At 35.8% G+C, this 14,190-nt stretch overlaps 2 protein-coding genes and 1 pseudogene across 6 annotated transcripts; all 3 read right to left on the bottom strand.

Annotated features, from left to right (window-relative positions):
• Positions 1–40: 40 nt before the first annotated feature.
• Positions 41–4,139, bottom strand: LOC110605631 (annotated as a pseudogene).
• A 2,220-nt stretch (positions 4,140–6,359) lies between these two features.
• On the bottom strand, positions 6,360–7,113 carry LOC110604450. Its single transcript, XM_021742609.2, has one exon. It carries the CDS (start codon positions 6,991–6,993, stop codon positions 6,601–6,603), a length of 393 nt encoding a protein of 130 aa, XP_021598301.1. The 5' UTR covers positions 6,994–7,113; the 3' UTR covers positions 6,360–6,600.
• Positions 7,114–7,255: 142 nt separating this feature from the next.
• LOC110605617 (plasmodesmata-located protein 6) lies at positions 7,256–9,311 on the bottom strand. 5 transcript variants are annotated; one of them, XR_002486418.2, is made up of 4 exons: positions 8,424–9,290; positions 7,989–8,108; positions 7,737–7,914; positions 7,256–7,651 (listed from the first exon to the last, which is right to left on the bottom strand). XR_002486418.2 is itself a non-coding variant. In XM_021744249.2 (4 exons), the coding sequence occupies exons 1-3, from the start codon at positions 9,145–9,147 to the stop codon at positions 7,904–7,906; spliced, it is 855 nt and encodes a 284-aa protein (XP_021599941.1). In that variant the 5' UTR covers positions 9,148–9,290; the 3' UTR covers positions 7,256–7,651; positions 7,886–7,903. The 5 variants fall into 5 exon arrangements, 2 of the variants coding, with proteins under 2 accessions (XP_021599941.1, XP_043808490.1); XM_021744249.2 differs by having other exon boundaries at positions 7,886–7,914; XR_002486419.2 differs by having other exon boundaries at positions 7,737–8,108; positions 8,424–9,311.
• Positions 9,312–14,190: the final 4,879 nt, after the last annotated feature.

Below are 14,190 nucleotides of genomic sequence, written 5' to 3'. Positions count from 1 at the left end.
TTGGATGCATGTACAAACGTCCTTCAAAAAGGCAAGCTTACAATTCAAAACCATAAAATATTATTCAGAGAACGCAAATGTGTAAAAGAATACACTCTTTTTGGCAACTATATCTGCTGGCTAGTGTAACTTAAACTGGACAAACAAAATGGAAAAAAGAGCAAAACTGAGATATTGTCACATGTCAGCAGTTGCTGTCTTCATACTTGAGAGTCAATTAAGAGGTTCACTAATCTCCAGGAGTTCATTACAGAGCCCTGTGAAGATTGATGATTCAGTTTCAAAAGGCCTAAACTTGATTAGAGCTGAAGGAACCGATTCTTCATCTTCTAGTGTTGAAGCTCTCTCTTCTGCAGCAGGAAAACAAGGGATTAACTGTCGTTTCACCATTACAGGATCTAACAGCTCAAACCCCAAACTGGGGTCCTTAAGTGATGTCCTCACAAACTGAAAATACAAAAGAAATTTGTGTCAAAGAGAAATCTCAAACACTGAGTGGATTACATTCATTCATGAGTTTTAAACATGTTTATGCAAACATTAAGATGTATAGCAGTTGCTAGCTCAGGCTGATATTTCTTTTAGAAGCCCAAGAACCCTCGGACATAAAGCACATTATAATGTTAACAGTAGCAAAAGTTTATTTTTGAAAAAGACTTAGTGTGGAGTCAGCAACATGAAAAAGATTGCTATACGTACAAGAGAATGAGCCAGCTCAAAATGTGACTTTAAACTAAAGTTTCTTAACAGCAGAGAATACTATATAAGCCGAGGAACTTTGTCAGAGGAACAGGATTACAGTAGAAACTTCAAATTCAGCAAAAGGAATATATTATTAGCTTAAATTATAAGGAAACAAGCCATTTTACTTTCTCCATCATTTCCAACAAACTTTTTTCTTATACAAGAAAAAAATTTTCCCTAATGAGAATTAAAAAAAGAAAAAAAAATCTCTAAAGCAAGGTTAAGTATCACTACCATCATGACTGCAGAACCATAGTCCAATAAAAATATCCTGCTACAAGGAAAATTCAGCGCTAACATGGGCAGAAAAGACAATGGAAAACAACATGACTGACATTCCATATGATCAGAAAAGTATAATTTTTGAAACCTAGGAGAAAAAAAAAGGGAAAGTTTATTGGTTGTGCACAAATTTGATCGATAAAAGAAAATATGATAACATGTAAAGTTTTGCTTCATTCTAACTTCAGCTAACTAGACTTTGCAAGAGAGTAAAACCAAAAGGTAAATCCCACCCCCCCCCTTTCAGTCAGTTGAATCGTGTCAACATAATCCTCATCATGAGAAATTAGCAGCAAAACACATCCATATCAAAGAGGTATCCAATTTCTAGCAACATCAAGGCTTACAACATTTTTTATTAAGCAGTATTTTCTTTTATTGAGTAAGCAGTATTTAAACAACAAAGACCCTTGTAATCTAGCTCCAGTAACTGACCTCATAGAGAGCACTAGTTAGTTCCCAAGGAGCAAAGACAGACTGAAGCACCACTCCATCAGGAGATTGGATAAGGGTTCTTCTGTATCTCTTCCTGGCAGCTTTTGCCTGCTTCTCTTTGTAAGACTTTGGAATTAAAAGCTGGGATTCTGCAATTTTTTTCTTCCTTGCATCAGCTTCTCTTTTCAGCACTTCAAGAGACGGACTGTAAAATGAATCTGGCAGCTCAATTTTTGCTGCTACACTCTCAGGAACAGAGAAAAAGACCCGGATCTGGCAAAACAAATGAGTGGATTAGAATGTCCTGTGCTGATACAAGGACTTCATGAAAAAATAAATGAGCACAAAATATTACATAAATAAGTAAAGAAGCACAAGTGATAAACATAATCAATTAAATCAGAATGGTAAATTATTTATTGCTTCTAAATTACATCAAAATCAATTCATATGTCCATCAAACTAAATATCCATTTAGCCCAATTTTCCATCAATTGTCTGTGATAAGATCAAAATACCCTTACTATAACTAACATGTATGTTTTTCAACTTTTTAAACATTCAATGTGTAATATCTGCATTTTGATTTTATCAAATTGAAAAAAGAAATAATATTAGAGTCAAAATACAAGAACACTAAGAACTAAACTATCGAGTTTTGAAAACTTAAGGAGATGTGTGTTAATTTTGACATAACTAGAGGCTAAAAGGAGTAATTTATCCTAAATGAAATTATAAGGCGGCAAGCCATCTTGTTTTTTTCCATTAATTTCTATAATATTTTCTAACGCATGAAACTTTATAATACAAGGAAGAAAATAACAGAAACACATATGAGAAACTCATTTCGATGCTCTTAAATGAAAGTTGTAAGGGGCAGCTTGTTCACTTGTTTCAGAGTAATCTGAGCTTCAACTGCTATTACACCTTCTAAGGTTAACTAAAACAAATGATGTCTCGAACTCTAACAAAATTAGACAAATAACTTTTATCCCATTTCTAAGGATCAAAACTTGCACTGATTTCACATACCTGGGTGTCAATCTTCTTTGACTCAACATGCTCCTCTGCCGCAGCAGGAGCAACAGACAGCTTATCCTCCACCTTCGTAGGTTCTAATAACCCAATCACCTCATTGATCAATCTAATTCTATCCTCGTTAGGTACCTCCATAACTGCCCATATTTCCCCACCTTCCTCCCCCAACTGAAATCCAACACACTCCAACAATTCAACCCCTCCTGCAACCTCACTCACAGCCTCCCTAATTTTCGGATTCCCCATTCTAATCTTCCTGAACTTTGCATTATCTGGCTCCCTAACAACATTTCTGAACAGTCGAAGCACAACTTCAACAGACCCTTCCGGTGGCTTCCCTGACAAATATGCACCGACAGAACCCTGCGCCACTACTAGATTCTCCCATTACATTTCCTTCACCAACCGAAGCGTTGTTGTTGTTGTAGTTGTTATTGGCACAGCTTTCTACATGCATAGAAACCTCTTCTTCTGATCCATATGGTTGCCCACAAATCGGGCATTCAAACACATTCAATGAATAACCATTTTGAGATATTTTGCCACAGGTAATCAGTGAGTCAAATGGATCAAACCCATTAGCGGGTTTGCTATTTGGGGTTGAATTGTTAAGAGGAGCAGGTTTGTTTTGATCAAAATTGGGTGTCTTTTGAGGCAAAGGCATTGGAAGAGGAATTGAGAGAAGAAGGGATTGGAATTGGGTTTGGGTTAACGGGTTGAGAAACCGGGCATGAATAGGGTTAGTGGGTGCTGATGAAGAAGAGGAGGCACCACCCAAAACTCGACTTTGGCCCTTGAATTTACCTGAGGAAGAAGATGATAATTGAGTATTCACTTTCTTCATGAAACTCTTGAACTTGTCTTTCATGTCATCCATTATTTTGTATTGAGAAGGTTCAAATCAATAAGAGGGAACTAAGAAATTAGGAAATTATGCAAGAGAAAAGCATACAGATGCGATCAAACCTTGCGTGTGAGCTAATTACTACACGAAACAATGTTTGTAAAGAAAAAAAAGTAGGGAATTGAAGGATTAATCGAATCGGTCCAGAGTGAATTGGAGATTTTTGGGTTAGAAGAGAGGTAAGATGAGAAAATTCCTATGAGAAGAAATTGAAATTTATTGGGACTGAAAATCCAAGCAGAAGCGGATGAATTTGGAAGTGACCGGAGAGCGGGAGAGGTTGACCTTAGAAGCTCAGAACAAAATAAAAACTGGAATATTCTTCATTGATTTACGTGGTCCACTATGATTATGCCACGTTAGTAAATTGAACCCATATTTCAGTGGGTCATATCCAACTTATAATAACGCGCAGGCAAGCAAAGCATGCATGCTTTCTTTCTTCTTCTTCTTTCGTTTGATTTTTTTTTTTTTTTTTTTTTTTTTTTTTTTTTTTGGTCTATGCGTGTTATAAGATTTCATACAGTGTATATGCATATCGATTCCACTCCCATCGCTTATTCTTGACAATGCTTTAAATGTTGTAACCATAGTTAAAAAAGAGTTAATCAATAGTAGATATATACAATTATAATTATTAAAATCAAGAAAATTTGTTTAATAATCGTATTTCTATAAAATTAAATTTTCTATGTTATTTTTTTATCAACTATATAATTACTTTTTATTAATAAAAATATTTATTATTATTATGATTAGTATTATTACAAAAGAAGTGTTGATTTTTTAGATTAACTAAAAAGTAAATAAAATAATTGAATTCAAATTAATTTTCACTCAAAATTTTATTTGTTTTTAATTAATTAATATATGTTTGTAATTTCAAATTATTAATATCTTTTTATATATGTACTCACACACGTACATATCATATTTATGAATTAGCCGCTTACAATATAACGTCTAGTTAGATGGCAAAGTTTTTCCTGCATGACGTTTGGAATATCAGTTTATTTCCTTTATTAAATAAAAAAAAACTAATTTGATGACATAAAATGTGTATTGGAATCCTCGAAAAGAAAAAAGTGTATTGGAAATGCTACTCGGTGCATGAGATTTACGTAGAATTTACTCCATGTTTCCGGTTGTATTACACTGTTACGGAATTACAAAACACTTCGTTTTATATTTGTTTCTAAATAAAACCACTACAATGTTAAGTGTTTCGAAGAAAAAACAAATATTTATATCCATAAAATAAGAGCAGGCACATTTTCAATAAATTTTATTTGGTCTAAACCATTTTATATCTGAACCCCCCACTCAATTAATTCAGATTTATAGCGGAAAAGTTCGCTAAGAGAGCAAAGCACCTTCGAGACTGATTGATGTCAATTCATTTTTATTCTCTAATTTTTTTAATTATAGTATAAATTTCTCTAATCTTAATTGAATATAAAAGATTCTTCTAACCAGTTATAGCAAGTTTACCATACAACAGAATAAAATGCTCCAACATCCTTAAACAAGAGAATATGTTTTTAGATATGGTAAATAACTATTCCTTTCTCAATCTCTTCCGCACTTAAAAGTTGAAACATGTCAGAGAGCTAAGAGATTCCAACCGAGCGAGCATAGGTGTTGAGAGTTGTTGGACTTTGGATCACTCTGCTTAGAAGCCTTGTAAATTCTCAAGTCGTGAAGGAAGACTTTACTGGGAAGAAATGGAAAGGCGGCACAAGGAAACCGATAAAAGACTAAGAGAGGACATCAATGAGCGTCTGAGGGAAATATGGAGAGAACAATGTTCTATTGAAGAGGATAAGAAGTATCTAAGTAATCATACGATATCACTTTAGCTTTATGTCTTGAAAACTAGGTCGGCAGAAATTTCCGGTTTATTCCATTAACGTTCAGGGAGATCTTATATTACAAATCATAAGTTCAGCTACGTTAACCCAAAGTTTAAAACTCGTCCATATTTAAACCTGGATCAAGTTAAAACTCCTACGGAGAAATTTCCTAAAAATTTCGAAGTAGAAGTTACAGGTTTCACCACTTCCACAAGGCCTTCCAATGGAAAGAAACCACAATGAGGTCATGCACATTTCCCAGTTTGTATGAATGAGTCGCTCGTGATGCATTTCGATGCAAATTACTGACAAGCATCCAGTGCAGATTTATCTAGATTCACCAATTTATGGTGAACGTAACAACATGGGGCAAAGTTTGATTATCAAAACCGTTAATTCTAATGCTCCCCTTTCTTTAATCCTATAGTCATGACAATCATATATATGTGAAAATCACAAAAACAAACACTATATATGTACATTTCTTAATGACCAGTGAGTCTCTGTACAATTTATGATTGCTCTGTTTATCAGACAACAACGGGAACCATACCAGTTAACCTTATTAAAATCAGACAAATCCAAAATATTACATCCAAGCAAAGTTCACTTCCCTTTGAGAAATCAGAGTCACAAAAACCAGCAGTATTGGCAAGTAAATAAAGCTGCCAATTACCAGTTAGGATTCTGCTACTTAAAAGCAAAGAATGCCCATAATCTCGGAGCAAAGCCGTGTGCTTAATAGCCAACAAAAAGGAGGCAATTCCAATGCAATACTGATACAAGTATAATAATGATATTAAAGCTGGGATTTAACCAGAATTCAGGCCTAGATCAGCCGAGGATATTAGGGATGTCTGTTGAAGAAGCTAGGGATTCCTTGACAGTTATTAATTGAAGAGCTAAGATGCCTAACGACCCATAGTTAAAAATATCTTCCTTATTCAAGGGCTCGATACTGGAAAACCAAGCAGAAACTCAGATGCTAAAATGAAAAATCTACTTCATTTCACTAGCTCATAGACTGCACACTGTAATCAATTGCTACATAAAATATACCAAAACTATATGTGATAATGATGAATTTTCAATGAATTAATATATGCACAAGCATGAATCCGAATTATGATTTAATCAGAATTAAACGCACAAAAATTTTCCAAAGCATTAAAGGAGCTTGCACACTGAACCAATAATGGTCCTCCGTCCAAACACAACATAGTTTCCTATACTATTAAGCTCAAAAGTAACATTAAGATCGTCATAATCGCAATTTATCAACAAGAAAACGAAATTCAAACAACAAATCCACTTATCTCATATCCATCATCCATAGCAGAATCTTCAGTCTTTATTCTTGAGCCTCTCAATCCGCTGATTCAGCTGCTCGATCTTGACCACTAGATTCGTCACCGAATAAAGCAGCCAATAAAAGATAAGCGCCGCCGCAATGAGAAGCGCATTCCTCTGGCTCTTCATGATAGATTTCTGGTGACGGAGGTGCTCGGAAGGTGTGCAGGAATCGTCTTCACAGCTCGGACGCGTCTCGTACTTCCAGTAAATATCCATAAGAAGAAAAAGACAGAACGGCACCACCGATAAAAATGGTTTGAGGAGATTGCGAGTAACAGCAACGAGCCCCCGGCGGAGACCGTCGAGGCCGGGGAGGGTGAGGAGGAGGACCATGATCGCCTCTGCACCTGCAGCGTAGCCTAGCACGACCCACTCGAGCGCCATTTCTAGAGAAATTAAGAAAACTGAAAACCCTAGATCTGACCCTGACTTTTTGATCTCGGTATCAAGCTTTTCTTAGGAAGCAAGGAGTCCCTTAGCAGAGAGATAGAAAGAGAGAAGCGCGTGTATGCTCGTTTATATAGCGTGAATTTTGGTGATTCGGTGAGGCTGCAAAAAGATGACACGTGTCCGAGGAAGGTCCGCTGATTAAATGATCAGTGGGCCGAAACGGTCTCCTTCAGGTATGACCCAGTTCATAGCCTGTGATTGTTGAAAGCTTTGATCCACAATGCAGGCCCGTGTGTTCTAGCTTTGTGGCCTTCAATAAGGCCTGATTTGGGTTTATTTTCTCAAAAGGGTCAATTAGAAAAAGTTTCTAATAAATTTTATAAAAGAAAATTTTATTTAGATTCAATTTATTATATTAATAATACATACTTTATTTTGTTATTTTGTTAATGATATTATTTCTACGTATATTTGGAGATAAAAGAAAAATAAAATTAATAACCATGCTTGTAAAAGAGATTAAAGTAATGGTGTGGAGAACTAGAAAAATAACATTAAATTTTAGCTGAATTTAGTATTCTAAAAAATCCAGCAAAACGACACTGTTATACATAACATAGTTATGTAAAATAATTTTTCCGAGCAAAAGCGCCTGCAACACCACAAAGAGCAGTTTTAGAAATATTTATACAGGTAAAAGCTAATTAAGATTGTAGAATATTCTTGAGGCTTTTCACCTTAATTGCTACTTCCTTTTCTCTTGTTTCAAGATGAACATCTTTCTATCTACCTTTTCAAGCTCTTTTTCATAGGGAGATATGAAAAAAAAAATATACAAAAGTGAACCCAAAAAAAAAAAATATCAGAGAGAGGAGAAATTCCTTACATGCCCACAAGTCTTCTGTTATTTACCATCTGCATATTGAAAAAGCATAAAATACATCAGTATTGACAATTTTTGGATATATATTCGAGAAATGGCCTCTTACCTTTTCCTCTTTCACAGGCATTTCTCAAGCAAGAAAGGAAGACAAAGAGCAATGTAACCCCAGCAATAAGTCCAATTAATATTGCAAGTGTCTTCTCTATCTCTTCATCATTATTGTTATCTACACCACAAAAAAGAGAAAAAGAGCAGTTAGATTTAACAATCATAAGCTAACAATTACAGTTTCTTGGTTTCAGGCTTGTCATCAGTGAATGTTTCTTACTACAGAGAACTCAATTATTGAATGTGAATTTTCTTGGCGTAATTTCTGAATAATCAGAAAAAAAAAATGTAATTGATTGCATCAAGTTTTCAAATAAGCTAAGCAAAGATGTGTTATTAATGCTACCCACAAGAAGAGCATTTCCAATTTAATTGGGACATTGTAGTAATTGTAACATCATTTTTAAACACTTTCAGGCTCGGAACAGCTTACCATTTCCACCGTGCGAGTGAGCTCCGCGCTCCGAGAAGCGAACGTAGCACTTGGCCAAGTACATGTCACCCCAGGCGGCGGGTCCACAATCTGTTTTCAGTCGTCCGATGGCGTCCGATACGCAATCCCGACACTCGGTCGCACTTAAATCCTGTACACACTGAGCCACACCGTAAACGTCGCCGGACCCACCAACCCTGTAAGGCTTGTAGGATCCATCACTGCCTCCCAAGTAGCCCAACACCGCATCGCGCCTGGTAAACGAGTCAGACTCAAACCCTATTGGCGGCCCACATTTCTTTAACACAACGGTCTTATCCTCCATTCCAAAATAACTGATGTTATCAAACTTGACGAAACACCCATCGAGCTGCAGACCGCCACCGCACGAGTCAAGGCAGAGTGTGCCGAGTTGACTCACTGCGCTAGCAACACAGCGAGCGCAATCACCATTGGAGAGGTCTCCACGGCATTGGAAGAGACCGTAGAGGGTGTCCTGTGAGGAGGAAGGACTCTGGACGGTGAAGTTGTTGTAGTTTGTGAAGGAGGCTGAGTTAACCATGGAGGTAAGTAGAGAATTGACGTTAGATTCATAAGGAGAGTCTGAGATGTATTTGAGCTGCGAGCATCCACCGAAAACGAAAGACTCAAGAGAAGACATTGATGGGGTTGAAATGAGGGAGATTATGAGAAGGGAAACAAAAACTGTGATAGTTAGCGACATGTTTGATGAGTTCCTGAGAGAGAAAGATTGAAGGGTTTGCTTTGTGGGGAGGATATGAGCACCAGCAGAGCAGTGATCGCCGGTATTTGGCACTCTTTTTGAGCGTCTGCGAGGAAAAGAGAGAGAGAGAGAGAGAGAGCTCTGGCAGAGAGGGTGGTTGTTGCTTTAAGGAGAATTTACGTAACGAAATAGTTACTTGACCCATGCATATATATGATTGTTGATTTTGAATTATTTTTCTTCCCATTTGTTTTAATATTTTTTTTATGAGTATTTTGGGGGATTTTGAGGTTGTTTTGAATCTACTTCAATAATCTTTTGTTAGAAAAATAATTTATACATGGAAGAAAATGGACCTTTCAATTTCTCTTTTCATTTTCTTCCTTTAAAATTGTCTAAGCTGCTTTGTTATGTTATATATAAAATTGATGAATTTAATAAATTAGATAAACTTAATTTTAAATTAATAGCATCGTATAAGAGGAGGAGGATTATCCCTTCAATACAAGGGGTAAGATATAATGTGCAGGGCGTGCTTAAATTCTGCATGATTGTCTTCTATAGAGTAGTATAGACATCCATTGTCGTCTAGACAAAGCCAAAAAAAAAAAAAAAAGTTTCAGAGCCTTGCTTTTGTTGGTTACATCTGTAAAAAGAAAGCCTTTCCGATCGTGTATTCAGCAAGCAAGATTTGGGACACTTTTTTTCATATATGGATGTGTTATATATATATATATATGGAGAGATGTGCCCGTATCGTAAATACATAGGTTTCATGTGAATTTAATTATCATTATATACTCTCGATATATATGTTTGATATTGAATTTCAAAAGCTACGATCCAATATAATTTTACCCACATCTAAAAATTTTTTTTCTTAACGTTTATACCAACTCTGATTAGCGCGAGATAATTTAGTTAATTCTAGTTGTTAAATGGTCACTAATCCTTCCTCTATTTTCTGGGTCCAATTTAGGTCTCTCTTCGTAATCTCAAACTCCTGTTGTTGCTTTGATTCTATCAATCTTTCAATTTGTTGTTTGATATATTTGGATATTGTACTACATATATAGAGGTAGCAAACAAGAAGAGTTAGATGCAATTCGATCAATTTCAATTTTTTATTTTAGTTTAGATCATTTAATATTTGAAATATACCGATTTAAATCTGCATTGAGCATACTTGAGTAAAATACTCCCTGCTAAATATTAAAAATGCTTATAACTAGAATTTAAACTACTAATCAAAAGAGAAGAAAAATATTTGAGTCATGCCATTTCATATACAAACTAATTCAGATTATATATCCATTGAATCATTGTACAAAAGATATGAGTCTTACAAATTGCTACTTATTTTTTAATTAAATTGTTTATTTTTAATTTCTAATGTAGATTAATTGTTCATTAATTCAACTCAGAACAGATCAATTTGAATTTCAATCTAATCACATAAATTGTTAATGAGTTTTCAATTTTTTAAAATAATTTTAGGTGAAAAAATAAGTTTTTTTTTTTTAATATTAAAATGTATTTATTTTTAATAGGAGCTTTTACATCAGTGGTTGTGAGGTAGCATATTAGATGAAGGTAAAGAGAAAGCTTTAAAAAACAAGAAAGAAAAACATCAAATACTATGGATATTGGTGCTGAGGCTCACTGTCTTTGGTACATTGATGCAACATAGGAAAACAACCCTTAATTTGGTGACAACGACATGCAACTAATATGTTCAATTCTAGGATCCTGCTTGTAAAATAAGGACTAACAAGCACTCCTGCAAAAAAAATATAAATAAGACCGCAGTAGCAAATTGCAGTTTTGTATATATAAGCTAAAGTTATAAGTCAACGTAACAGTTTGACAATTATTACATTTATTTTTATTGTTGTACCCGCCTTATGGCCTGAATATAAAGTATCTTAGAAACTTTTATGTAGTGGGACTAACACCCGGTCATGTGGCCTAGTAAATACCTGTCTTGTGGCCTGGCATAAAATGCCTTATTTAGCGAGACTAACACTCGAATTAGGTGGCCTTGCGAATACCTGCCTTATGGCTTAGCATAAGATACCTTGTTTCGCGGGATTAATACCCAAATTAGGTGGCCTAGAGAATATCCGCCTTGTGGTCTGGCATAAGATACTCTGTTTAGCGGGACTAACATCCAAATTAGGTGGCTTGGCGAATACCCACTTTGTGGCCTGGTATAAGATGCTTTGTTTAGCTGGACTAATACCCGGATTATATGGCTTGGCGGATATCCGCCTTGTGGCCTTTTCTTGCCTCAACATATCTTCGCCCCTCTGGCTTTTGATTTTACTTTTCACTCGTCTTTTTGTCCTCTCTCAACGCTTGGACTTTATCATCCAGCCTGATATACTTTTGGGTTTTGTCCATTAGCTGTTGGTACACAGCGGCTTAGTTCTTGATTAGGAAATTCTTGAACTTGATGTCGCAGGTTCTTTTTTTTAATGCTTCACATGCTATCTCATTATTTGATTATTTTACTTGTATTGCCTCTGCATTGAATACGTGATATAAAGTTCCTTAAAAATTCGTCTCTCCTTATCGAATCTTCCACAAGTCAGAGGAGAGGTTTTTAGGAGGTATACAAGTAATAAATCTAGATTTAAATAATATAGCAAAGTGTGTAAAGTTCTAAATTGGACCTAGGCTCAGATGTTGGTACCATTTCTAAGTTAAACATGTGAGTGTTGACGGAAATACTCGGCAACAACACAAAGTTGTTGATATCTTGGAGTTGTATTATTGTTCTAAATATCTCCAGGTGACTCCTAAGATCTGTTGTTTCGTCGTATTTGTCCAAATTTGAGAGTTTAAACTTGGTAGGAAAAGTCTTTGCTAAGATATCTTTTGATAGGGGTGAGGCATCGTCCAACCCATAATCCTCCTCCTACTCCTTCTGGTACATTTGCACGGCTCGTATCAACTTTCAGTCGGTATCCTTTGGAGTCTCATCCAACGATTCCTCTTCCTTCAGCTTTGCCTTTCCCTTAGACTGCATTTAGATTGTCTCTGTCCGAGTCCTTAGGGTATCGATGGATGCTTCCTCCCTTATCCTGGGAGCCATAAAGAAGGCATCTCCGCGAGTTTTATACTACTTGAGAGTGGTCTGTAGCCTTTTTATGTATTGAAACATCTGCTCATTATTTAGGTTGCTTAGATCAGCCTCATTGACCATCGATGGGGTGTTTTGTCCACTACCAAGAGTGGAGGAAATGACTATGCCCTTGTTGGTAGCAACCTTAGCAACAACTCCTGAATTGTCAGCCATTTTAGAGTATAAAAGAGGGAAAAGATTCTTTTTAAGAGAAAAAAGCGATCAATTTCTAATCCAATTAAATAGAGATAATCCAATAGAATCTCCCGACAGTAGAATCAAATGATGTGGTTGAAACAGAACTATATTGCGATTGGTCAATCTATAAGAAAAAAAAAGCGAGCTGATGGGTGCTTATGGTAGCCACTCTGATACTCAAGTCATTAAATTGAAATAGGGCAAATGTAATGTAATGCTTTAAATATAACAGTAATTGTGTAAGAGTCGTATTTCTTGATATTTGTAATCATTAGCTTTTATACTGTCAGAAAATGGAGTTAGTTATCACATCTCTTTAAAATCTGACGGGTGCCAGCCAGTGAATAGGAGATTCTGCGATTATTGGTATAATGGAAATATATTGGATTGCGTTATCTAACGGTAACTTCCCATGGAGTCTCGCCCCGTAGTTGAAAGGGTGAGTCTTGAAGAAGAGTTGAGACTTGAAGCGTCCGGGTCTTATTTTTCCTCTTTAGGACCGAGTATCATCTGATCATCTTCTTGGTAAGTGGCTCTGTCTTCGAGTGTCAGCACATCGCCTACTTTAGTCGATTATTGTGTTATAACACTTATAATTTTATAACGGATAAAAAATGCCATCAAAATTATAATATTGTTAAATGTAAAATAAATTATTCATTAAAATATGTTGTTATATATATTTAAAAAAGGTAATTTATAAGGATGTCCTTGATATTTGACCAAACCCACAAAGTAATCTCTTATTAAATTTTGTGCAACAACTTAATTCAATATTTAGAAATAATATAATTAATTGGTCCTTTTGTTACATTAGGAGTTAAAATACTGTTAATATGAAATAAAATGACCAAATTGTCCTTTAATAAAAAAAAATTAACTTGAACACTAAAAATCTCTCATCTCTCTCGTTTTGACATTTCATCATTGTTCATCGCAAGATTGAGCAGATCCTCCATTGAGCAAACCCAAATCTGGCGCTTTATTGGGCATTTTCGAAGTAGCCTCCATGCTGAGCCTTCCATCGATTGAGTATAAAGTTCATTGCAAGTTTCATTGACTGAGCACTTTGTTGAGCAGACTTTCTGTCATGCAGATCCGAATCTGACGCTCTATTGAGTATTTCTGAAGCAGCCTCCCCATTGAGCCTTTCATCGATTGAGCAAGAAAATTCATCGCGAGATTCATCGATGGAGAAGACAAAGTTCATAGACTGAGCAGACAAAGTTCATCATTGTACTAACTGAATCCATTAATTCAATGTAGAGGTATTGAGTTTCTATTAAACTAACTGTATGCCAATTACAAAAGCATCCAAATCTCAAGAATTGCTAACCAATATAAAATGAAATAGTAGAAGGACTAGAGATAGGTAGGAGAGTAGAGAGAGAAGGGGCACCTCATGTGCAATAGGAAGGAGAGAGAGAGGACCACAGAAGGGGTCCGTTGGAGGCTAAGGCAAGGATTGAGCTCTCTAAGACAAAGCCGCTTGTCCTTGTGGGCTCTTAGAGGTGTCTTGATTTCAATATTTTAGCAAAACTAATAAGTTCCATTGTGTTTTTATAATTTATGAAAGGAGAGATGAGAACTTGTATAATCATGGAGTTTCCTGGTGGATAGGACATTTGAGCTCCCCAAGACAGAGCCTCTTGTCCTTGTATGCTCCTTGCTCTGCACCCTACTCTTCCTCTCATCTCTTATATTCTATGTCCTCGATA

The sequence above is a fragment of the Manihot esculenta genome, chromosome 17 (genome assembly GCF_001659605.2).
Source record: "Manihot esculenta cultivar AM560-2 chromosome 17, M.esculenta_v8, whole genome shotgun sequence".
NCBI classification, from domain to species: Eukaryota; Viridiplantae; Streptophyta; class Magnoliopsida; order Malpighiales; family Euphorbiaceae; genus Manihot; species Manihot esculenta.
The sequence above is the reverse complement of the archived record's forward strand: the minus strand, read 5'-3'. Positions and strand labels throughout refer to the sequence as shown.